The sequence below is a fragment of the Cydia splendana genome, chromosome 22, assembly GCF_910591565.1.
Source record: "Cydia splendana chromosome 22, ilCydSple1.2, whole genome shotgun sequence".
NCBI lineage: Eukaryota > Metazoa > Arthropoda > Insecta > Lepidoptera > Tortricidae > Cydia > Cydia splendana.
This window is the reverse complement of record NC_085981.1, coordinates 6,300,089-6,327,837: the sequence shown is the minus strand read 5'-3', so window position 1 is coordinate 6,327,837 and position 27,749 is coordinate 6,300,089. Positions and strand designations below refer to the sequence as shown.

The 27,749-nt window shown below is 38.4% G+C and overlaps 1 protein-coding gene across 1 annotated transcript in view; it reads left to right on the top strand.

Moving 5' to 3' along the window:
- Positions 1–27,749, top strand: part of LOC134801520 (catenin delta-2) — a 95,425-nt gene that overhangs the window by 54,221 nt on the left and 13,455 nt on the right. The window contains exons 3-14 of the mRNA XM_063774132.1: positions 8,318–8,438; positions 19,159–19,284; positions 19,497–19,649; positions 20,263–20,351; positions 20,634–20,775; positions 21,326–21,422; positions 21,849–22,025; positions 23,417–23,598; positions 24,156–24,315; positions 25,263–25,452; positions 26,051–26,142; positions 27,015–27,193. Of these exons, the coding sequence (XP_063630202.1) occupies positions 8,318–8,438; positions 19,159–19,284; positions 19,497–19,649; positions 20,263–20,351; positions 20,634–20,775; positions 21,326–21,422; positions 21,849–22,025; positions 23,417–23,598; positions 24,156–24,315; positions 25,263–25,452; positions 26,051–26,142; positions 27,015–27,193 (1,708 nt within the window). The remainder of the gene's footprint in view (positions 1–8,317; positions 8,439–19,158; positions 19,285–19,496; positions 19,650–20,262; positions 20,352–20,633; positions 20,776–21,325; positions 21,423–21,848; positions 22,026–23,416; positions 23,599–24,155; positions 24,316–25,262; positions 25,453–26,050; positions 26,143–27,014; positions 27,194–27,749) is intronic.

Below are 27,749 nucleotides of genomic sequence, written 5' to 3'. Positions count from 1 at the left end.
ATATATATATCTACATAAAATTACATTTGTAGGTAGATACATAATTACAAATTTTTGGTATAAATTAATATGTACCTCTTATGAGACACCGTTGTTCTCTTCAGCTGAAATCAGTAATATCAGTAACGGTATACGTCAACTTACTGATTTGATATCGATATTTCATTTTATTTTCGCATCTGTATTTAGATACAAGGCTCTGAACATCTGCTCAGTAAATTATATTGTTGTCTTGGATTTGGATAGGAAGTATAATTAATAATCAAACGAACTTACCTGTGAAGTTTGATTACAATTATACGAGTATCCAAATCCAAGACAACAAAGTCCCGCCCCCCCAACCCCGAAAATAAAAATAAAATAGTCTCCGTGCATAACACAAAAAGATTCACTCTGAAATAATGACGGGTATCTGAGGAGCGGTGTCGGAGTGGGATGGCGGGGGATGATAGCGTAGCGAGTGAGAGGGACAATGCGAACTTGTTTTTTTTAAATATTATATCTCTAAAATGTGTGACAAGGACGGCATGATTCCATGTACTGCTGCTCAGTAAATTATATTGTTGTCTTGGATTTGGATACTCGTATAATTGTAATCAAACTTCACAGGTAAGTTCGTTTGATTATTAATTATGGTATATTGAATAAAATCCTTCTACATCTCATTATTCTTTTGGCTTGTAAAACTCAGATCAGGTAGTAGTTACTTGTCATTACTTTTTCTGGTGTGAACCAACCAGCTATACTTGAAACCGCCAAGACTGGTTTCATGACTTGAAATAAATGTCATGTAATACAATTTTGATCACTTAATACTTTCACAACGGCACAAACTAGACTATTTTCAAAGTATCCAATGTCACACTGCAGGTTCTAGGTAAACATAAACTACAACATATTCAAATATACTTACACCTTTCAATTTAAATAGGTATCTCACAGTATTTATTACCTGGTTTGCTATCCTAAACAAACCACTTTGCTGTATTGTAGGCCAATATCATAATGGAAACGAATTTCAGACATATTGTTTGTTGCATCCAAAGGTATACTGGTGTTAGAGATGTTCACTTTGTTTCATATAGGCCTGCCGTAGCAAACTGACTATATCTTGTTCCACGTTAACCACCGATTTCTTGCATCATCAAATACCCACATTCCTTGGAGTTGGAGTGATCATTTCTGTTCTGCAAATTAAACACAAGCACACCACAGCCACACCGAGCTTAGGGTGGTATTATAATAACAATGCATGTCTTGCATGCATTTATATAACAATAAAGTATGAGTTCCATACAAATAATACACCAAGGCAATTAATACCATACCAAATGATATACAATGCACATTCATTCACAGGACTTAATGCCCAAATATTAAAGAACAAACTCCCATATCATTTTACGCGTAAGTGCGTAATACATTTTACTCACACAAAACGTTCAGTCAGTTTAGTAATTTCAACATACCTGCATTCATGAATAGCAAAAACCATTGCCAAATAGTTTATAAATACTAATAATGCTTCATTTGACTCTGGTAATCGTGATCGAGTCTTGCCGACTCGCTTCATTCACGTAACTTACCGGCAGACGATAATACTGTACTTGCGTACTTTTTCTCATTTATCTGATTTGTAACAATTCACACATTTGCTAAACAGGCATTTGTGCAATACATTTAAACACTTCGCGACCCAAAACTCAGTGCATTTTATCAAAATAGATACGCGTCCATTTTGTGCGTAATGATGGTACTTCCAACACTATGATTTCGTACGAGAGTCAACTTATTTGACCGAAATATTTTGTGAGCATGAATATTAGATATCTCGCTTCTGAACTAATAACAGGGAAACGCACTAGGTCTTGAGTAAACGATTTATTCTTGGACTGAATGTACGACCGACGCTACCGTCCCCTTCGCGGGAATCCATCTTGACAGAGAGTCGCTCGATGACATACGCTGTCAGTTAGGGCTCGTTCAAAACCCCGCTAACAGTATGTATGTAGATTTCGTAATAACAGTAAAGTATTTCTATCTTTACATAATATTAATGAATCTATTTATCTTTAAGTAGGTATTAGTAGTAACGGTGTGGTGTGAGCACAAACCGATTTTGCCTAAAATTAATTAGGTAAGTACCTACTTACTAAGTAAGTACTTATTTCGAGCGCACGGGCGGCATTCTCAGCAGGTTAAAACTTGTTCATGGAATTGTATTAGGGTATTCCACCTGTCCAGTTTCTGTTTCTTTGTTCAATGTGTGTTTTGTCTCACATTTTGCTTGAGAGAGAGAGTGAGATGCCATGACATTGGGCATACATATCATTGGACACATTACCGCACCGCACCAAGGTCATTGTGCGACGCACCCATAAGTAAGACCTTGACAACAACCTTGACAATGTCCTTGGTGCGGTGCGGTAATGTGTTAGCACTGTTAGCAGCTTTATGGTAACATTCCATTTCTAACCGCAGCTGCACTACCGGTACTGAACGCGTCGCTGTCATTGTCAATTTCCATATTAAAATTGACAGTAATGCAGCTGCGGTAGAAATGGAATGTTACCATTAGGCATTAAGTAGTTTGTGTTCTATTCTATGTATGTAGGTAAAGGATAACTCACGCTCACGTTAGACCGGGCCGCATCCGGGCCGGAGCTTCCGGCGCTTAGGTACTTTTCTATGACATGACAGGCGAACACGTGATGCTTTCCATAGAAAACGATGCGCCGGAAGCTCCGGCCCGGGCACGGCCCGGTCTAACGTGAGTCCTCCTTAATGGGTACTCGTATGTTACCAGTGTTGGGCACTCAAGAATAAAATCATTACTTATTTGAATATATACATATGTGACGTCCCACGGTCAAAGGTACCTTATGGCGGGTATGGAGTTATGCATACCCCAGTAATCTACAATAAATAAGCTATCGATAACACAAAAGATCAACCTTCTAGGTTGCGTAGTTACAGAGATATGATTTTTTGAAAATAATGTTGTGAAATGAGCAACTTTACGATAGAGAAGTTTTAAGTTTAGCCGCCTAAAAAACTATGTTCCTGAAGTAAGTTACATAGTTGACTACAAATAATAATGCCTTATATATCTGAGATTAAAAAAATATTGCGACTTGTTCTGTAATGCAAATAGAAACTTTTGATATCGACTGATTTATGTGTATACTAACCAATCTCTTGAAAATAAAGTTTTATTTCATTTTCACGATTGATTGCAATGAGCTCTCAAGATTTAAATTTTATCTATTAGAAAACGACACTGACAGACAGTTTAAGCAAAAAACAATACCGATTTAGAGGTGAAAATGTATTTTCTGACTTTTTCATATAAAATCACAAAATTGAATATTTTTACTTTTAATGTGACACACAATCAATTTTTCTGAGCACATATGAAAGAAATTCTGTCATTCAAATGAAATAAATCCTAAAACCCCAACTAAATACTATATTTAACCCCTTATGCCACTTTAAACTTACATAACAATAACAGTATTTGCTCCATACATTTACGAAAAGGTACCTTATGGAAATAAATCTAATAATACATCACTACAAAATATCAATCATATTATAGTTTATCTTTTATGAATAGAAAATATTAATTTACATTAAACTGCCCCCAATTTAATTAGTTCTTCGTCATAATAATCTTAAAAAAGACCAATAATTTGTATGTAATGAAAAGGTACCTTGTGGTCAAGTTACATGATGAGGCATGATGATGATGGAACAGTTAGGATAAACTAATAATATTTTGGGGTTAAGATGGTATAAATCGTCTATTTCTTATCAATAATATATTTCGGTTGCTATTGAAGATAAGCGGCATTGAGGTTCAATGACCTCAGATATTCCATAAGGTAATGCGTCGGGTATTGGCATTTTTCAGCAAACCAATGGCTGATTTACTGCATGCGACCAAACCAAATGAAGATTATTCTAGTTAAGAAAGACTTGACGAGAGTAACTTTGGTATAATAGCAGTCTACTTGGATTTGTGATGTCGGTCTATGTACGGTTATAATATTTGCGAGGCGCCCCAACCAGAACTGAAATTATCAAATTAGTTTTGCAGAATGCTAATACAGTTCTCTACCAAACTTCTTTTCCCGTATTGACTAGTTTTTTTGGGAATTTTCAATCTTTTTTCCATAAGGTACCTTTTCTACTAAACTCTGAGACGACATTACTAGGCTTATAACTAACTTATAACAAAAATAAAAACAGGTAAACAAACGTTACGCATTAAGGTTTCAGATCACACAATAAAAAAAAAATGAGCATTTTTTCACCTCTTTACAAAACATTTAATATCTCCGAAACTAGAAACCCTCATAAGGTACCTTTTCCCGTGGAACGTCACATATATATACCTAGTAGGAGTTCGTAAAAATAAAATCATCATCATCATCTCATCATCATCTCAGCCATAAGACGTCCACTGCTGAACATAGGCCTCCCCCTTGGACCTCCATACATGCCGGTTGGAAGCGACCCGCATCCAGCGTCTTCCGGCGACCTTAACAAGATCGTCTGTCCATCTTGTGGGTGGACGTCCTACGCTGCGCTTGCTAGTCCGTGGTCTCCACTCGAGCACTTTTCGACCCCATCGGCCATTGGCCACATTGCACGCAGAGAAAATAAAATCATATCGATTTAATTCCCGTCAAAATTATTCAAATAATTTCTTCGGGAATCCATATCCATACTTCCATACTAAGTATATATAAATAAAATAAATATAAATGCTAAAGCTAATAAATGCGAAAGTGTGTCTGTCTGTCTGTCTGTCTCTCAACAACCTCTTCACGCTTAAACCGCTGAACCGATTTAGTTGAAATTGGGCATAGAGATATTTTGAGTCACGGGGAAGGACATAGGATAGTTTTTATGTAGGGGATCATCCTTAAAGAGGGTGAAAAGGGGGGATGAAATTGAGAGAGAGTTAATGAATTGCCTGATCACTAATTGAATGAAACTTATGCTCAAATTGAATGATTGCTATTACACTTTCTTCAGGCGCTATTCTTACACTAGCTGGTAGCTGCTGTTACTGATTCCACGCAGACGAACTCGCGGGCAATAGCTAGTAATTCAAAAATGTGAAAAAAACCGGACAAGTGCGAGTGGGACTCGCCCACCGAGGGTTCCGTACTTTTTAGTACTTATTTATTGTTATCACTCACACTTAATAATGAGAGAGTGAGATGCAATGACATTTGACAAAGAAATTAAATTTGACAGGTGTAATACCACCCTAAGGGCCCCTTGCACCATTCCACTAACCCGGGGTTAACCGGTTAAATCTGGAGTTACCTTGGTTACCAGTACAATTAGACACTGGATTAACGGTTTAACCGGTTAACCTCGGATTAGTGGGACGGTGCAAGTGGCGCTAAGTTAGTTAAGTAGTAGTTTGGTATTTTTACTTTTATGCTGTGTAACTTGTTTGAAATAAAATAAATAAAAATGTAATGTAAATTTGCAGAAAATTAAGGAAATATTGGGAAATTTCATTGTATTGTTTTTAATTTTACTGGCATTTTTCTGAATTACATAATAGATAAGTAAATTTACATAAAAAAAAAATTCACGAAAGTAGGTAAAATCACGACACTTTTATGTAAAGTTCCCGTTTTAATTGTTAAACTAGATTTTGCCCTGTGCTCGGGGCCCCGCGGTACGCGTGTTGTTTGCTGTTGGTGCTGTTGTTGATGTGTTGTTGTTGCTGTTGTAATTGTGTAGTAGTTTGTTTTCCAAAGGGAAAAAGAAATAAAGTTGTACTTTTGCTAGGACAAAAAGATCCGCGTGCGAGCACTTCATTCCTGCAGCTCGGCCTTCGGCCTCGCGTGCTTGGGAAATCGAAAAGGACGCTCCTGGCCTTCGGCCCTACGCGGAGCTCGGCCTTCGGCCTTCGCTGGGTTTCGAAGTTATGAAAACACTTGAGGGGTTGGTTTTGCGTTGGGACACTTGGGACTTAAGCGGGAAGTTGGAGCTTAAACACGACCTAATAGTAAAAGTATCTAAGACTTTTCTTATTGGGTCGTGTTTAAGCTCCAACTTCCCCCTCTCGTGTGACGCTTCGGGCCTTCGGCCCTACGCGGAGCTCGGCCTTCGGCCTTCGCGAGCCTCGACGCTCCGCCGTCGGGCCTTCGGTCCGCCGGCTTCGTTTATCAAGACAGTTGACTTTGTAGAACGCTTGGAAGAACTGCATTCACGTAGCTCCGATGTATTCAAGAATTTATCGATTATACATATATACCTAAAGTGCCCACAACACAACCCTTATTGAGCTTACTGTGGGACTAGGTTAATTTGTGTAAAATTTTCCTATATATTATTTATTTATTTTACCAGTAAATTTACAGAAAATATGTAGGTATACCATTAAGAAGATATTGGTAAATATCATAATATTGTTTGTAATATTACTGACATGTTTCGGAATATTACATAAGACTTAAGCAAATTTACATAAAAAATTATTTTTCAAAAAAAAAAGTAAATTTGCGAGATTTTTATGTAAAATACCCGTTCCAATTGTTAAAAATCAATTGTAGTATTACAGATATTTATGTAAACGGGCATTTCTTAGTGTCTATTTATCGTGTAAAAAGTCACATTTGAACAGGAAGTTTACAGAAAATTTGTAAAATTAAAAAAATTTTAGGAAATTTCATAATGTTTTATGTAATTTTTATGATATTTTTCGGAATATTACATAAGAAGTAAGTAAATTGTAATAAAAATGTGTTTCTCAATAAAAACTGGTAAAACTACGAGATTTTTATGTCAAATTCCCGATTTAATTGTTAAAAACACATTAAAAAAGTATTTGTCCCAAAAATTCCATGTAATTTTACAGATTTTATGTAAACTTTCATCTCTCAGTAATTATTACATATTTATTATGTAAAAATACCATTTAAACAGTAATTTCTACAGAATATATGTAAAATTGAAGAAATGTTGGGAAACTTCATAATGTTTTTTGTGATTTTAATGACATTTTTTGGAATTTTACATAAGACGTGAGTAACTTTGCACAAAAATGTAATTTTCACAAAATTAGGTAAAATTATGAGATTTTTATGTAAAATACCCATTTTAATTGATATAAACACATAAAAAAATGTATTTGTCCCAAACATTCCATGTAATTTTACAAATTTTATGTAAACTTCTAGCTCTTAGTGATTATTATATATTTATTATGTAAAGCGACATATTTAAACAGTAAATTTACAGAAAATATGTAAAATTAAAGAAATTTTTGGAAATTTTATATTATTGTTTGTAATTTTCCTGACATTATTCCGAATATTACATTACACGTAAGTAAATTTACCACAAATATGTAATTAAAAAAAAAATGTTAAAATTACGAGATGTTTATGTAAAATTCTCTTTTTAATTGTTAAAAACACATAAAAAAAAGTATTTGTCCCAAACATTCCATGTAATTTTACAGATTTTATGTAAACTTACATCTCTTAGTGATTATTACATATATGTTATGTAAAAAGACCATTTAAACAGTAAATTGAACAGAATATATGTAAAATTAAAGAAATGTTGGGAAATTTCATAATATTTTTCGTGATTTTACTGATATCTTACGGAATATTACATAAGACGTAAGTCAATTTACATAAAAATGTATTTTTCACGAAAATAGGTAAAATTGCGAGATTTCTAAGTAAAATTCCCTCTTCAATCGTAAAAAATACATGCCAAAATGTATTTATCCCGAACATTCCATGTAATTTTACAGATTTTAAGTAAATAGTCATGGCTTAGTGATTATTACATAAATTTTATGTAAAACTACATAAAAAATATTGATATTACCGAAAAAATGTAAAATTTACGAGAATTACGTAAAATGACATATTTTTCCGTAAATTTCCCAGATTTTTCGGGAATTTTACAGGATTATGTAATTTTTTTGCATGTAAATTTACATAATTTTTAACAGTGTATATAGCGATATATACGGGTATAGTCAGTTGAATCATATAGGACATATATATCTATTTTCCAAATACCCACTTACCTTTTGTGTGAAACGCCATTTCATATACTCAGAAGCTGATGAACACGAATTATATATTTGAAGTGTAAATCACACCCCGACGAAGACCATGATGTTCAGTCATAAAACGAAACGACCGACTACAGATATTTACCTACCTTTTTGTTCAATACAATAGAAAATGGGAATTTGGGAACCATTTGACTTAGGAAAATACATTCGAACAGTGATATTTATAGGATGTTTTAATTGTTACAGGAACGGGCCGGTGGAGGGCGCGTACGGTCCGCAGCACAGTCCCGTGTCGCGCTCGGACGCGTCCACGGAGGACGCGGAGCTGTCCGCCGCGCTCGCGCACCAGCACCACCTCGCCATGCAGGTCAGACCATTATTTAGTTTTCAGTTAGTAGGTCCACACAGAACGAGCCGTCTCGCGAGGAGTTTACCGCGCGAAGCAGCTCGATCGGTAAAGACGTGCCTCGTCCGAGGCAAGTCTACACAGACCGAGCTGCTTTCCGCGGCAATTTCCTCGCGAGGCGGCTCATTCTGTGAACCCGGCTAATCCTATACGCTGCGTAGAACATCCAATTGCACCAGAATATCTTGTAGAAGCTCTTACTGAGCACAGGCAGGTCAAACGATACGGTGAAAGATGTGCGACGAGTATACCATGAATGAACCTAGTATTCAATTGAGCTGAGCATGCGACTTGCTCGCGCTCAGTGAGCGTTTGGAATAATATTCCTAAGATATCGCTAAACAGCCTCTATGCCGCATTGTTTTATCTGCTCTATACCGTAGGCCTACATGCGGCATTTTATTATAAAATGAGAACCTACAATCCCTATATCGATGAACTGAGCGGGCCTATAGCATAGTAAATACCGTCCGCCATAGGCTGTATACATTGGCCATAAAAAGGAAATAAAACAGCAACTGCGCAAGGGAAGGTTTCACTTGGCGGAATGACGTTGACATCTCTTACGAGATTGGATTGCATCGTCTGCAGTCTCGGAACGTTGGGTTACATAAAACTGATTAATTAGCTTGCGCGTTTATAAATAAAAGAGTAAATGGAAAGAGAATATGAAGGTATTGAATGACATAGATCAAGAGAGTGTGGTTCAAGGCTGAGTGGATGGTACTGAAATAATTAGCCAGCTGTTAAATAACAAAAACCGGCCAAGTGCGAGTCGGACTCGCGTTTCTAGGGTTCCGTACATAAGTCCGACTCACGCTGGACTGCACAGCACATTTCTTATAGGTTTTTCTGTCATCTATAGGTAAAGAACTATTTTGTGTATTTTTTTCAAAATTTTAGACCCAGTAGTTTCGGAGATAAAGGGGGGGGGGGATGGTAATTTTTTGGCTATTTTCTTAAATAACTTCGAACCTATGTATTTTAAAATTATAAAAAAACACATGCACACACACAAATACATGTGCATCTTTGGCTCACTAATTTACATGTGTGTACCAAATTTCAACTTAATTCGTCCAGTAGTTTCCGAGAAAATAGGAAAACAGACGCACGAGTGATCCTATAAGAGTTCCGTTTTATCCTTTTGAGGTACGGAACCCTAAAAATGGGAAATGATTTACGAATTTTTCGCCAAACATTGAGTTACAGAAACTTCCCGAAACGAAAGATTATGGCGATGGGATTGGGTTGGATTCTAGATGGTCGTGATTTCCAATCTGTAATTTTTTCGTACCTAGTTCATTCAATCTTTATTTCGTTAAGTCGCGTGCTTCTATGAGAAGCATAGAGTAATATAGGTAAAGAAAGTGTGGTAACTCCATACATCAGTACGGTTACCATCAGTTTGTCACTGACATAAACGCCGTTGAGAACGTAATTTACTTTCTATACGTCCCGTTTGCACTAATATGCGAGTGCGAGCGAGATGTATAGAAAGTAAATTACGTTCTCGACGGCGTTTATGTCAGTGACAAACTGATGGTAACCGTACAGTTTTCTTACCAAAACGCGCGGTATTTCGTAGTCGACATCTAGCGTCATGTAGAGGAATTTATCAGTAATGCTAGTTGAGAACAGATGTCTCGGCGAACGAAAACTCTTATGCTCAACAATTTTCAGCTAATATTACAACCGGATTAACTGGAAATTTATTTTCAACCCCTTCTGCTTATAATATTAGTTGTAAATTTGATTTAGTAGTACATTTTTCGTCAGTAGCTACACTTGTGACATCTGTGGCCTATTTTATAAAGCTACAAGATACAATTTACAAGCGGAAGTCTCTTTCTAACCCTATGTGTTAGAACGAGACTTCCGCTTGTAAATTGTAACTTGTAGCTTTATAAAATAGGCCACTGGTGTCAAGTAGGGGTACTGATAGTTCCACTACTCGACGTTAGATGTTGACTACGAGAATAACGCGCGTTTTGGTAAGAAAACAGATGTATGAAGTTACGACTCTTTCTTTACTTATATTACTCTATGATGAGAACAAAAATGGACTCAGATTACGAGCCGAAGTTTCTGTAGATTACATAACTTACCGTGTTGAGCTAACTTACCACATTGTCTTAGATTTCCGAACCTCAATGGTCTCTATATAACAACAGAAGCGCTCGGCGTAATCCCGCAGCGCCAACAATATCGCCCGTTCGGTCAGATGCTTCAATGAGAACGGCTTTAGAATTTGGCCGAGACGTTCATAGAAAACGATTCACATTTACTTGCTTAGGTTTAGATATATATTGGTATTATTAAAGATAAGTCTGGTATATGGGTATAAAGAATCCAAATTTTCTTCGGTATGTGGCTGTATCGTAGTACTTATGTTAAATGAAAACACTGAAATATGTACCTTGGTTACTGAGACGTTGTTGCGTCACTTGCAACCAATCACATAGCGAAATAATCTAATAAGTTAGGTCTGTTAGGTGGACTAATTCAGTCCCCAACTTGATAAAGAAAAACCTATTAATCTTGACCACAGAATAAATAATAGTACTAGGTACAGAAGACTCACTCTCTAACAAAACGCGTCTGTTACGATCAGGACAGATATGGCCGCTAGGTGGCGACAGCGCCACGCGCGGCTTAAGGCTATCCACCAAAATTGGTGTGGAACGGATGTACTTTTAGCTACCTGTAGCAAAACGACGAAATCGCGGAGTGAGCCACGCCTGACCAGATCGTCTGCACACGTGGTTTGGAGTCTTCTATTGTTGCGTCTGAGGGTTTGCAGTCTATATTGAATAACCATTTGCCCCATCGGCCATCGGTTCTATGAGTAATGTGCCCCGCCCCAAGTTTAGCAACTATTTAAGATACATTTTTAGGGTTCCGTACCCAAAGGGTAAAACGGGACCCTATTACTAAGACTTCGCTGTCCGTCCGTCCGTCCGTCCGTCCGTCCGTCCGTCCGTCTGTCAGTAGAAATGACAGTAGAAATTTTCACAGATGATGTATTTCTGTTGCCGCTATAACAACAAATAAGTACTAAAAACAGAATAAAATAAAGATTTAAATGGGGCTCCCATACAACAAACGTGATTTTTGACCAAAGTTAAGCAACGTCGGGAGTGGTCAGTACTTGGATGGGTGACCGTTTTTTTTTTGCTTTTTTTTTCGTTTTTTTTTTTGCATTATGGTACGGAACCCTTCGTGCGCGAGTCCGACTCGCACTTGCCCGGTTTTTTTTAGTGTTACAGTCGTTTCGTCCACTCGACCCTGTTGTTTGTGTGTTTCCACTAATTCGGGTAGAATGCTTCCATGTCGTCCCGCCATCTACTTGGTTTGACTGCACCCTGACCTGCACCATCTATAGTGTTCCGTGGGTCCCACTCCGTAATCATTTTGGCCCACCTTTCTGGGAGCATGCGGCAGACTTGTCCAGCTCAGCCCCACTGTAGCTTAGCGAGCTACATAACTCAGAAAATTGCTAGACTTAAGCAGGCACTAATTTTACACGTTCCGCCTGCCAAAGTATAATTTAATTAATTTATGAATCTTCTTTTTTTCCTTGACTTTACGCTAACTAGCTCTTTCCTTTAGTGCTTTTTACGTAATTAGAAAAACGACACCTGAAACTGAAGCCTCCCCTTTATTAGGCAGCATTAAAATTAGTGTCTTAAAATTACTAGATACCTGGAATTTATTTACTGTTCTTTAAGTGTCTAGGTATAGGTAATGCGATCTCTTCAAAAACAGCGGTTATCTTATTCGCGCATATAGTTGTAATTCGATACTGCGCACCGTATATCTTAACTAGATATGCCCACGACTCCACCCGTGTGAGAATCCTACTCCCTTTTGGATTTATACTACATTAGGCTGTTATGTTGTTATCTATTTCTCCTGGAAATCTTTTTTAATTTTGACAAAAAAGCGTTGGTGGCCTAGCGGTAAGAGCGTGCGACTTGCAATCCGGAGGTCGCGGGTTCGAACCCCGGTTCGTACCAATGAGTTTTTCGAAACTTATGTACGAAATATCATTTGATATTTACCAGTCGCTTTTCGGTGAAGGAAAACATCGTGAGGAAACCGGACTAATCCCAATAAGGCCTAGTTTACCCTCTGGATTGGAAGGTCAGGATTAGTTGCCAAGCCGACCCCAGGCTCCCATGAGCCATGGCCATGAGATTGGCAAAATGCCGGGACAATGCGAGGAAGACTCCAATAGTGATAAACGAAAGAAATAAGGTACAGTCAGTTTTCCTTTTACAATATGGTATCCACTGGATTGGTCGCTGTCGTTATTAGGAACTAAAACCAGTACCTGTACCTGAAATGAAACAACGCAACCCAATCCAGTTAAAACTCGCTATATTATATGTACAGTCACCTGCGATAATATGTTACACAACGAAGGCCGCAAAAATATCTCACCCGATCTTATTTGTAGAGCCATAAGAGCGTGTCACATATTCATGCGGCCTTCGAAGAGTAACATATTATTGCAGAGTACATAGTACATATGAGGATTCACTGAATTGCATAGCGTTTGTGACTTATCAATTAGTTATTTCTGCAAATCTTCAACCGTCTTTATTCATAATACCTTAACAGTTGACAACCTTTACTAAAATTTCGCAATACAGTTGCAATCACTCGTAATAGTTACATCCTCTGTTACAAGCTTTCTTTTCGCAATACTGCAGTTCCACAGTAAAAGTAGAAAACGTATGCCTCTCAGACGCACTTACCTAATGCTTTTTTGCGAAGCGACCGGCTTGATTACTCTCACGACTTTCCCTTCTAATGAGTGAAATGAGTGAAGTAAGTGTCATTTGCGTTAGTTTACATGCATATGTTATGCAATTGGTTAGTATGGCCATAGAGATAAAAATACATAGAGTGCTCACTCCATACATCAGTTTTAGTACCAAATGACTATTATTTTCGTAGTCGACATCTATCGAGTAGCGGAGTTATCAGTACTGCTCTTGACAATAGATGTTCCGACGACCGAAAAGTCTAATGCTCAACAACTTTCAGCTAATATTTTACAGGATTAACCGGAACTCTATTTTCAACTCCTTCTGCTTTTAATATTAGTTGTAAATTGTTATTCAATACAATTTTTGTGAGTCGCGACTCTTAGATAATTCTAGTATCAAGCTTAGTAGTAGTATATGGTATGGAGTAAATTAGGTACCTAGTACCTAGGCACCTATATTATAGACTATGTGTTTGGTCAACGAGTTAATATAACTTTGGAGCGTGTGTAGCGTAAATTAGTTTTAACATTATATGTGCAAATTTTAGTTTTTCTAACTTTGCACACGTACACTCCCGCCAGACGTCTGGCGTATAGATAACTACTATTTTTCTAAATTAAACACGTAAATTTTATACGTCTTTAATGAGTAATTGTGTAAACTCTGAGTATTTAGTTACTGGAGACGCCATGGCTGGCATTTTCTGTACAAAACAGTCTGCCGATTTTTGCGGGGAAGGGGCACGTCAAATGTATGGCTATTTGTACATGATTTGTACGTAACGTAATATAGCCATGTCAGATAGACGTCAGTCCATACAAAAGTTTGCACAATTGTGCAAGGTTTTCGGCAGAGCGGTAAGCTCTTAAAGGCGACTCCGGTTTAGGGTTTCTGGTTTCTCGACCTTTTTTATTTCTCGAGGCACGGGAATTCTCGACCAGGATTTCTCGAGTTTCTCGAGTACCTCGAGAAATTTTGATAGTTTCAAAAAACACCATGTTATTTGAAAATTTTTGTTTTATTACAAATCAGACTCATAGGAGTCGTAGGTGAGATCAATAATTCAATCAAATGGTAAACTTTTAGTTACCATAAATTGCACTTAATAATCAAAAATTCAACAAAAAAAAACGATAGGTGCAGCATTGGCACGCGCCAACGGTATGGTATTTTATCAGGCAACAATATAAAAGTCAATTTAGTCAATTACTTAATTCAAATCGATGTGACAAACTTACACTTTTACTACGTAATATTAATATTTACTCAATGTAAGTGAATGTAACAATGAAGCTCGTGAAAGTTTAAAGCTGCTAAAATTGTGCTATTTTGCGTAGGAATATATCTGGATTCAACAAAAAAAAAACCGGACAAGTGCGAGTCGGACTCGCCCACCGAGGGTTCCGTACTTTTTAGTAGGTATTTGTTGTTATAGAGGCAACAGAAATACATCATTTGTGAAAATTTTTATTGCCTATCACGGTTCATGAGATACAGCCTGGTGACAGACGGACGGACAGCGGAGTCTTAGTAATAGGGTCCCGTTTTTACCCTTTGGGTACGGAACCCTAAAAAACTATAGGTGCAGCATTTGCACGCGCCAACAACAACAACAACATTCTATAGTGTATTTCTTTAGGTATTTAACAAAATGTAAACAAACCACAATATGGTATTTTATTAGGCAACAATATTAAAGTCAATTTAGTCACTTACTTAATTTAAATCGATGTGACAAACTTACAGTTTTACTACGTAATATTACTACTTACTCAATGTAAGTGAATGTAACAATGAAGCTGCTAAAATTATGCTATTTGCGTAGGAATATATCTGGATGATTTGATTTATCAATAGTAATTTAGATTTATAATAATATTTTTTAATTTCAACACATGAAAATCGGTTGAAGCCAGAACGATAGGGGACGGATCAAGGCAGTTTTCTATTTGGTTGGTTCTTCTTTAATTTATTTTGACTACCTAAAGAAATACACTATAGGTACATCACGTGTTATACGCGTGTTTTTTTACTTACCTATAACAAGAGATTTATTTCTCGAGGTCTCGAGGCATTGAGTTTTTTTTTCCCGTCTCGACGAAGGACAAATTTCTCGAGATTTCTCGCCTCCAGAATTCTCGAGCAGAAACCCTACTCCGGTTATTTAATGCTCTAAGTGTAAACTATATTCTCAGTTTCATGACGTTTAACTCCTTATCCTTTCTTGAGTTTGGCATAGGCATAGTTACGTCCAAAAACATTTTAACACTCACTTGTGTACAGTCAGCAGCAGAAGTCACTATACACTCCAGGTGCTCAAAGAGAGGTAAACGTTTAAACTGTCAAAAAGTTGTTGACTGTCATGGTAGTACAGTGAAACCTGGATAAGTGAGACTTCAAGGGACGAGCAGATTTGTCTCACTTAAAGAGGTAATCCACTTACCCAGGCTCTCAGTTAGCCAGGTACAAATAAATTGCTGTCTCATTTACAGAGGGTCCCATTAATAGAGGTGATAATAGAGGATATTTCAGTTATAGAGGTGGTTAATAAGGTATTTTGTAATTATCTTCAATAATAAATAAGGTAAAATAATCCTTGTCCCTAAACATTTTTTAAGTCTATTTAAATATTTATTTGAATTTATTTTGTATGATTCTCCAAAGGATAGATTTTTTCAATTAAATTTGATACGGACTTCATTGCGTCTTAGACATGTATTAAATGAAAATGTGTTTATTCGTGTTACTTATCAAGATTTCAGCTTTCGTTTCGATAGTTTTAATTACATAAAGTAACTAAATGAAACTTGAAGTCGTTTAGACACAATTAAGCAAATGCAGAATTTGTGGATAAACCAAGAGTTAGTAAGAAGACGGAAATTGATCATTAAAGTCCAGGTTAGAGAGGTCATAGATTGACGTTATCTCAGATACAGAGGTCAATTCCTATAAAATTCTTAAAAAGCAATTAGGAAAATGTAATCTTATAAATATAGTCTCAGTAAAAGAGGTAAAATACACTCTCTGTCTCAATTATAGAGGTAAATGTGACTATAAAATCACAACAACTAATCCCAGTTATAGAGGTTCGTTTTATCTCACTAATAGAGGTAATTCAGTGCTAAAGTGTCGGGACCGCACCATGAGTCCCAGCTATAGAGGTTTCTCACTTATCCAGGTCCCACTTAACCAGGTTTCACTGTATTTACTTGTGAGCGCTCAATGTGTCACAAATATCTTAACAGTCGCTATTCATTAAATTCTACACTTACAACAAGTCATTGATACCTTAGAGGTCAAAAAACCACTGGTATCTAAGTGATCAACGTGTCAAATATATCTGAACAATATGGAAAAATAGACGTTTAAAGCATACAAGTATGGTCGAATATTGAATGAAAAATAGCCATGCTAATTTCAGGTAAAGCGTTTTGACAATCATCGAAAGCAGTACAGTCTTGTCATCACATACATCTATCTCACGTTTTGCCCTTCAACCATTTGACAGGGGCCTCTCGGTCAAGTTACTGCAAATGCAAAGTATATCTTTTAGCAGAATCGTCAAAACGAATGACACATAGCGAAAGCTAACTGAAGCCGAATTTAGACCCAATTGTCAAGGCACGTTGTGGTCTCAGTAACAGACGTTTGCTTTTCAAAGCGGAGACCGCGGGTTCAAATCTCAGCCGCACGCACCGATTACAGCTTTTTTTTTTGGGTTTCATTTCTATTATTAATTTGTGTCTTCTGGTTTTATGTTAATTTCCCATTCGTTTATATAATTTTTGAAGATATGTCACATGTAGCGTATGAACGACTTTCTAACAGGACGTTGTAGGTTTGAACCCGCAGTGGGCGTTCCTTAGATTACTCCTGTGCGGAATGCCATTTGATGTTTACTGCTAGGTTATACTAACAATAAGTTCAAAGATATGTAACTCCGTATACTCTATCCTCTCTGCTAAGTTGTAAAAACAAAATTCGTCATTCCTATGGTCAACAGTTAGCATTTTACGTATATGCATGGCAGTGATGTTTTTATCGCATACCTACATCTATAGAAGAGGACGCACCGTTCTTGCGGATCATGAGTCCAACCAACAAAATAAAGAGAGGAGTCATAGTTGGACATGTTTAACACCTTTACTGCCCGTGCACCTCCCGTGGGGCCACGGCTAGCCTCTATTACAAAGCCATAAGGTTTACATGTCAGATTGGGACAGTGAACGTGTTACGTTTCAATTCAATTATTTTCTCCTTCGTTCTTCGATTCGGAGCATCGTATTTTACTACCTACTATACAGGCTGGCCCATTTAGATTGGTCAGTATGGGGAAATCTAAAACTATAACAGTTTTTCTTGTTTCTAAAATCGATGACATGGTTCCTAAGAAGAGATCGGTGTATATCTTATAGTTTCAGATTTTCCTATACTGACTGATCTAAATGGGCCAGCCTGTATAGTATATTTTAGTACCTACAATAAACGGGCTAAATAAATATATTAACATATATATGCTCTACGGTTTGGAAGAACGGCCGCCTATGACAGTTAAAATAAAAAACCGATCATTCACGTAGAATCTACTTATTTATTGTCTAAGTTTGACACTTGACGATAAAATACTTCTTTAAGAGAGGAGGTGTCAATTCTTAGCTGCTACAGTATTTTTTTAAAAGTTAAACAGATAAAATGTTGATGCTTAGTTACCATTGAAATAACAACTGCTTAGCAACTGGTGGCACCCTGGCTGCTGACGTACGTGATTGGCAGTGAGTGTAGGTATTAATGACAGCAGCTTGAATTTGAGTGCTTAGTTACCACTGACTTTCTAACCGTTATTGTCATTGTTATTAAATAAGGGTGTATGTGTTAAAGAAAAACTCAGAAGTTAAGATATATGTGACGAACTGAAAGCCTACGTGAAAATGACAACTTAGATGTCCTTATTTTTGTGACGATTGAAGTGTATATGTTTTCATGGACACCTTGCCCGCTCAGGTATATCTGCTGCTGACTGTACCATTTGAACCGCCTGTATACCTACCCCTGGCCCCAATTTCACCACGGTGACAGGTGCGACAATTGTAAAATCACTGTTGCTGACGTCACAGGCATCCATGGGCTACGGTTACCACTTACCATCGGGCGGGCCGTATTCCTGTTTGCCACCATCATTGTATTTTTTTTAAAAACTTATTATATCGGAAAAAAACAGATATTTCTTTTGCGAAGTTTCTGACAATTGTCAAGATTTAGAAGAATTGTAGGTAATTCTTGACAGGTAATGAGTTATATGTCGGAATTTCGTGACAATTGTCGTATTTCTTGTGACAATTGTCATAAACTTAGCAAGAGAAATATCTGTTTTTTTCCGATATAAGAAAGTTTTTTTTAATAATACAATGATGGTGGCAAACAGGAATACGGCCCGCCCGATGGTAAGCGGTAACCGTAGCCCATGGATGCCTGTGACGTCAGCAACAGTGATGTTTTACAATTGTCGCACCTGTCACCGTGGTGAAATTGGGGCCTGGTTTCTAATTCAGCCGTACGCCTCATATAGCCTCCTAAGGCCCAAGGTCCTACGTATAGTACTTATTCCTTTCGATGAAATTTAAGTTATTTGCAATTGGAACAGAGTTGCATTTGCTTTGTTTCGTTAAATTTTCAAACAAAATAAAATCAACTCTATTCCTTGTACTATAGGTTCAAATTTCAGTGGCAAATTTTGGATTTTTCATTTGTATGCCTGGGCCTTAGGAGGATATGAAAACAAAAAAAAACCATAGAACACGCTGTACGTGGCGCCGTCAACTGGAAATCAAGGCCTAATTGGTTGGCCATTTGTCCAGCGGTAACCATCGTATTAGTTTTCATACTAATTGTGTTATTATTTCCAGGCCGGCGATTACCAGGGCGTCGGCGCGGGCGTCGACCCCGACTACGGCCAGTACGTGTCTTCCCCGGGGGCGCACTATAACCACATGGGACACCTGACCATGGCGCCCTCGCAGAAGTACCCACATGTAAGTCCCAGTCCTACATCAACTGTCAAACAGGAATGAACTTGTATACAAAATAGCGGCTACAATGTTAATACGAGTGTCATCTGTACTGATTTCTACCTAGAAATCTTTTTACAATCCAAATTGTCGTATTACTTACTCCTCTATACAAAATGTCTATTAAAAATTGAGCTTATGAAACATAGTTAAATATTATACGTTATTTTTCACAGGTGATGGATTCAGTATCCGTATCCGGTGGGGGTACGTACGGCGCGACGGGCGGCCATTACGGAACGTACGGCCACTACGGAGCCACGGCATACCCAGCACAGCCGGCGTATATGGTCGAGCAGCCGCCGAACGTCCCGCAGTACATAGGCCAGGCGAGTGTGGACCTTAGTGTGTTAGAAATAGAGTATGTTTCGCTATGGAGTCACGGCTCAACCGGCGTATATGGTCGAGCCACCGCCGAATGTTCCGCTGTACATAGGCCAGGCGAGTGTGGACCTTAGTGTATTAGGAATAGAGTATGTTTCACTATGGAGTCACGGCTCAACCGGCGTATACGGTCGAGCCACCGCCGAATGTTCCGCTGTACATAGGCCAGGCGAGTGTGGACCTTAGTGGGTTAGAAATACAGTATGTTTCGCTATGAAGTCACGGCTCAACCGGCGTACATGGTCGAGCCACCGCCGAACGTCCCGCAGTACATAGGCCAGACGAGTGTGGACCTTAATGTGTTACACTTAGAGTATGATTTACTATGGAACGTAAAAGTCGCCAGCACAGATGCAATTTGTATCATACAATCTGCTAAAAAAGCTACTATATCCGTTGAATCCTCTAGTATTTAAGACTCAGGCTAAGCCTTACTACGAACACTCGTTGTATGCCTTTTGCAATTTGGAATAAAGTTGCTTTTTCAACACCTATCAAACGATAATTTAGACAATAGTATTTTAAATCATATTTTTATTTAATTCTTGTTTTTTACAGGAATATGTAGAAGGTGGCGGTAGTGCGTCTCCTCGAAGCGCCTCGCCAGGCGCTTTGCCCCCTCAACACAATTTGCACTTACAACAAAGGTACGTAAAGTCTAATTGCGATCAACATAGTTAGAAAAGTTCAATCATTCATTTCATACTCGTACATCGAATCTTGAAGCATTGATATTGATACTACCCTCACAGTATTACAATAGAATAGTAATACTTTAAATGTTTTTTGTATAATCGGGTGATAACTTTATTTAGGATCGGCTTTAAAAAATAATTCAAAACTATTTGTATTGTATTTATTATGTCAGGTGAAACATTGATTTATACATACGGGGAAAAATTCACAAAATTCCAATATTTCGTTTGCAGGTACGACTCAGCGTCGCTAGAACAAATCGGCCGCCATTATTGTGTGACGTCACCGCGCGGCGAGTACGCGGCCGACGCGTACGGCTACCAGCACTACCCCACCGCCTACGACCCCAACCCGCACCAGCCGCCGCAGTTCAAAGTGAGCTTTATGTCATACGTGTTAGAGTTGACTCTCTATTGTACGGGTGGTTGATTCGTGCACCTATGTTAAAAAATATCTATATCGCCAATCAGGTTCATATATTTTAACTTTTTTTTGATGAAATGAACACTTCAAAACATCTCTAATAGATCTAAATTAGAATAATTTAAAAAAGATGCACGTAAAATGTGAAAAAAAAATTCTTAGGTTTCTACTTTCTATTGACATTTCTCGAGTTTCTGATTATCTCCAAAACTATGCATGATAAAAAAATTCGAGCTTCACTTTGAACATTAATTTGATGAGGTTAATGCGATGAATTAAAAAATGAAGATAGTCAAAACTGATCGAAAATCCCACACTGTGGCGACGTACAGCTGCCAGCACCGCGTGTGACTCAAACCAGCCGCGCAGTTCGATTGGAGCCTTATGTCGTTCGAGTTAGGGTTCTTTTTACATTGTGACCGTGAGTTAGTAACACAGAAAAGACATTTATTACAAATAAAGTTTCATTAATTTATAAATTGTGTTGTATTTTTTTTTTCAGGATTCGCAGAATGGATTAAGTTTAGGCAGCGCAGGCGGTCAATCAATGTATGGGGATGAAGAGGAATTGCAGAAACAAATGGCCAACATGGCGTTAGGTAAGATGAAGCTACTTATTAGTAACAAATATAAAAAGTAAAACAATGGGCACTTATTATCAATGTAAAGCATACACACAATTTTAGTAGCAGTTTTCTAAATAAGCTTCCGACTAGGGAATGCAAATCGGTTATTTTTTGTATGGAAATAACCGCGGTTTCGGTTAATAACCGATTATTTCCATACAAAAAATAACCGAAAATAACCGATTTGCATTCCCTACTTCCGACCTCTGGTTCTCTTATTGTACAAAAAGGATTTTAGACAGTCCCTACGTTGGCCAATGCTGATTGTCTTTTTTATAAGACAAATGGAAAATCGGAGTGACACATTCAATATTTTTTGTTTAATTTTTGATGTACATTGCACGAATAAAATACATTTGTGCTTCGATATCTTAAAACATTACTGTGCAACATTTTCAGTTCACGCCGGCGTCGGTCGCGAAGACGGCGGCGGTCTACAATGGCGGGATCCCAACCTTCCAGAAGTCATCGGCTTCCTGAACTCACCCTCGGACGTCGTGAAAGCGAACGCGGCGGCGTATCTCCAACATCTCACGTATATGGACGACCCTAACAAACAGAAGACTAGGAGTTTAGGTAATTTACCTTATTCAGTTACGTTAGGGTTTAATTTAGCTTGGAGCATGAATCCGAAGATGGCGGCGGTCTACAATGGCGGGATCCCAACCTTCCAGAAGTCATCGGCTTCCTAAACTCACCCTCGGACGTCGACAAAGCAAACGCGGCGGCGTATCTCCAACATCTCACGTATATGGACGACCCTAACAAACAGAAGACTAGGAGTTTAGGTAAAATACCGTATTCAGTTATGTTAGGGTTTAATTTAGCATGGAGCATGAATCCGAAGATGGCGGCGGTCTACAATGGCGCGATCCCAACCTTCAAGATCCCAATCTTCTAGTGTTTAAGGTTGAGATTAGCTTGTATCCTGTTCGACATAACTGTAAAATGCCGTTTCACTTACATAGATAGCTACTTTAACAAACACAAGAGTAGTAGGTAACGCAAGATGCTGCTGGGTGACCACACTAGCCACTTCCGAAAATCATTGATTTTTGTGAAGCATTAGACATGGATAGGGAATGCAATCTCGCACCAAGATTGGCGATTCGAGATCTCGCACGAAAAATCTGAATCGAGATAGGGTATTTCGAGATCTCGGCGGTCACACTTTCGAGATCGAGATTAATCTCGACGAGATCGAGATTTGGCAAAATAATTAAAAATGTGTTATGTAGAGCAAATATTTCTAAGAATTCCGTATATACTACTTATTTAGAGTACGGCAAGTTTTATTTTGAAGATAAAAACAACAAATTAATCTACATTTAATAAAAAAAAAAAAATATTAAAAAAAATATATATAAATGTAGTTCCAATTAGCATGTAATTATGAAAAAGTGGTAATAATTATTTTTAATTATACAAAATTGTAAGCAGAGTAACATGCTCTGTTGATATTTTTGACAAGCACTCAACAACTTATAAAAAAATTTAGAGTAAGCGAGCAAAAATCATAAATAATTGTGACTGGGTACGTTAAGTTCGTCCGATTTTTCCGCACAGAGCACGGCACAGTGCTTTTTTCGTCAGCTAAAGCCGGCACAATAGCACTGCCTGAACAACATGAATCTAAGGTCAAAAAGATTACTCAAAACAAAATAGGTAATTAACCACAATCAATCTTTCAATCTCGTTCGAGATCTCGAAAATATTAATCGCGATCTCGACTGAGATTGCTAAAATCGAGATTTCCTGTCAACGAGATTGAATCTCGAAAATTCGTGCGAGATCTCGCGAGATCTCGAAATTGCGAGATCGAGATTGCATTCCCTTTTTAATTAAATTTAATCAAATTAGCCAAGCTCCTACTAACTCGATTATAAATCGATGAAGTGCAAGAATTTAAGGTTTAAGTATGATGGTAATATAGTCAATAACTAATTGTTTGTTTTCCTATTTTCCAGGCGGAATCCCACCATTAGTCCGGCTAGTGTCCCACGAGAACCCCGAAGTGTGTCGCAACGCGTGCGGAGCCCTAAGAAACTTGTCCTATGGCCGGCAAAATGACGAGAACAAGCGAGCTATAAGGGACGCAGGCGGCATTCCCGCGCTCATGGCTTTATTATGTCGAGCTACTGATATGGAGGTACGTTACGACTTCATCAATCTATCGATAAGTTTTTCTAGTATTCCATGAGAAGCCTAAAGTGTGTCGCAAAGCGTGCGGCGCGTCAGTGTGCGGTGACTTTAAACTCACTGAATCTACCTTAGAAGCGGTAAGGCTATTAGTCACTTACCTTAGTTTAGTCAGCTTTTGTTCTTGCAGTGCAGGTGCTTTTTAGATAACTATTTGAGGAAGCTATAAAAATGATAGGATATGTGCTGACCTAAAGAGATTCTCGATAGTATAGGCCCAGTGCATGAACTATAGAGGGCAGCATAGGAGCCGTCAGATTTTTGGTGCGAGACGTAAATGTATCGATGTATGCTTCCGATGTAGCCCACAAGATGGCAGAACCTACTATGCACAAGGAAACGTACCGACGAGAACGGTAGACGGTAGTACTTACTTTGGTAATGTACATGTGTACATATGTTTCCGATTCAGGCCAAAAGATGGCAGGCCCTCCAACACGCGCGGTCCCTATTCGTTACAATAATTCCAATTAATTCCTGCTTACCAATAATGTAATTTGTTCGCAGGTGAAAGAATTGGTGACAGGTGTAATATGGAACATGTCGTCGTGCGAAGACCTCAAGCAGTCGATTATAGACGACGCGGCGCAAGTCATCGTCAACAAAGTCATCATTCCACACTCTGGCTGGCATCCTACCAACCCCGGTGACACCTACTGGTCCACGGGTAAGACTATTTTATTATTAAATGACCAGTGATTGGTCAATCACGATCAAACAGACGCCGTAGTCACAACCAAATATGGTGCCATATAGCGTCATCTTCAGCTGCCAAACTCAAGAGATCGATTTTTTTAGATTTTATAATATAGATGATATTAATAGTGCTTTTGGTCGAATACCGAATATTGTAACGTATTGTTAAGATATCATAGATGTCCGTTTTTGGCGTCTTGATATTTTATTAATTAAGAGGATTGTACATTATTTGGCGCAATGAACATATATAGTTGGTCAAACCAATTTTCACCTCAGCAGCTCGAACAAGGGCACTTTGCTTCTTAAAAACAGTGAGCAAAATGCGATTTTGCTCACTGAGTCATTTTGTCTCACTCGGTGAGCAAAATCGCGTTTTGCTCACTGAGTGTCTCTCACTCAGTGAGCAAAATGCGATTTTGCTCACTGAGTGAGACAAAATGACATTCAAGTGACCTTTATAGTCAAATGTCATTTCAACATGCGGGGTCTAATACAAGTTCGATATACTTGGGTTCTATTATCTCTGTCCCTCTAGGTATGATCTCACTGCTTAGGGTGAAAAAATTTGTGTACTACACGAGATCAAAGTTATTTACATCTCGTGCGCTTTTGAATCCCTTACTACGCTCAAGATTCTCAATTAGATTCACTCGCTATGCTCGTGAATCTATTATAGAATCTTTCGCTTGCACGGGACTCAAAATAAGCACTCGAAGAAATATCAAACTTTGATCTCTTGTTGTACAAATAACTATTGTCAGTCAGTAAGAACCAGGAAAACTATACTCATCCTTTTCTTTTGGGTGCCAGTGTAAGACAAATATAGTATCATGTGAGTATGATTCTCTCTGTCTATGATTGAAATGAGACAGTCCTTGACAAAGTATAACTGTGATGTAATTGATCTTGATGCAGTATTCCGGAACGCATCCGGCGTCCTCCGTAACGCGTCGTCGGCGGGCGAGTACGCGCGGCGCCGGCTCCGCTGCCTCGGCGGGCTGGCCGAGGCCTTGCTGCACGCCGTGCGCGCCGCCATACAGTGCAACGCCATCGGCACCAAGATCGTCGAGAACTGCGTCTGCGTGCTGCGGAACCTGTCCTACAGGTAGGATGATGATGATGATGTGAAGGGAGTAGAGAATGCTCCCGGGACTGAATTTATATAGAAAACCAGTACCGAGAGCACACTCTAGGCTGGAAAAAAGCGGGTTGTTCTCCTTCCTACCATCATTTAGCCCGATTCCCTGGAGTAGGAGCTGCAGGGTACTGTCTTAGCGACATTTCCATACTGATTCTCCTCGAATCTTGTTTTCCTTAAGGATGACAGAACTGAAGGATGTTAAGGTCGATGTCCTTTAGTTCGCTCTCTTCTACAGGTAGGTTAGTGATAGCACTGGCAAAAGGTGGCCTGCAGTAGCTGTTGTCGACGGCTTATCGTCGCCAGTTGTAGTTTCAGTAAAACCGAAATATGTTGTATTGCGTTTTTATACCACAATGAATAACTCTAGGCATAATAAACTCAAAGTTCTCTGCGCACTTATCTTATGCATAATATCGTTAATGACGTCAACACGATTGAAATGAATTCATCGCAGAAAAAACACTTTGTTTTACTTGTTTATTTATTAAATTTTTAGATATCTCAAATATGCGCTACCTATACCTATTAAAGAATTATTTCATAAAATATTATTTTCTCACAGATGTCAAGAAATAGAAGATCCCCTATACGATACTAGAGCACCACCTACCCAATCCTCTGGCCAAGCGAGGATACAAGCTAGCGCTTCCAAAGGTAAAATCGTAACATAGCTTTCATTTTGTTGTTTTCAGTTTGATGTTGATCGGAATCTGACCCGAGGGACGCAATAGTAAGGGCTGATTTAGACGGCGCGCGAACTCGCATGCGATTTTAGTTACATTGCGGACTCTTGGTTACGTTCAATTCAACCGATCGACCAAAACCCTCAATGTAATGAAACTCGCATGCGATCGCATCGTCTGAATGAGCCCTAAGGCTGTCACTGCTATCAGCACCATTGCTTTCTGGGCATACATTGTTATAAGGGTGGTATTCCATCTGTCCAATATCTTTGTCCAATGTGTATTGCGTCTCACATTTTGCTTAATGAAAGAATGAGACGCAATGACATTGGACGGGTGTAATACCACCCTAATGAACTTCGACAAGAAGATAATAACTTTATATATTGTGACCAACAGAATTGACCGAATTTTGATAAAACAAAATAGAAAAAAAGAAAAAAATATCCTGGTCACGGCACCACATTTTAAAAATCAAAAGCTTTCTGTATGCTTCATTTGAAAATAAATTTATTTTATAGCTTTTATTAATACATACAAATAAGCTGTTTCAATAGGGTATTTTCCTTCTGGTCAAATCAGTTACTTTTTTAGAACTGTCAAAATGATTTGCTAATATGGAATTTATATGAAATATTACATCGTGACGTCACGGTCAATTCACCTACTTTTTATATTTCTATCCGATTTATTAAATAGAACTTGTGTTTATAAATAAATCCTATCTGTGTTTTTCTAATAATTATCTGGTGCTTTATTTAATGAATGGTGTAAAATAATTTATTTTAAATACAGTATAATTAATATCCTATTAAGGTTATTTTAACAACTGCTGTCTTCCAGGAGAGAACCTAGGCTGTTTCGGCGGCAGTAAAAAGAAGAAGGAAGGCTCATCGTCGTCCAACTCCACCAGCCCGCTAGGCAAAAGCGACCCCGACCACCAACCCCTGGGAGATACCAGTTCGAACACCCAGCTCGGGTACAGTGTACCCAAGGGCACTGAAATGCTCTGGTCACCTGAGGTAAGCCACAATACAATTATATCGAAGAAGAAGGAAGGCTCATCGTCATCCAACTCCACCAACCCGCTAGGCAAGAGCGACCCCGACCACCAACCCCTGGGAGACACCAGTTTGAACACCTAGCTCGGGTACAGTGTACCCAAGGGCACTGAAATGCTCTGGTCACCTGAGGTAAGCCACAATACAATTATATCGAAGAAGAAGGAAGGTTCATCATCGTCCAACTCCACCAGCCCGCTAGGCAAGAGCGACCCGGACCACCAACCCCTGGGAGACACCAGTTTGAACACCCAGCTCGGGTACAGTGTACCCAAGGGCACTGAAATGCTTTGGTCACCTGAGGTAAGCCACAATACAATTACATCGAAGGTTAGGTACTAACCCCCTTATTCATAAACGCGCTACAAACCTCGTTTAGCTTATAATCGTTTGTCCTTATATGTCATTTTGATTTATGTATTTGTAAGAAAGGGATAAAACATAATTTAACTAAATCCTGGCCCGTAAAGTTTTATGAATAAGGGGGATAGTCGAGCAAAGATAACATTCGTTGAGA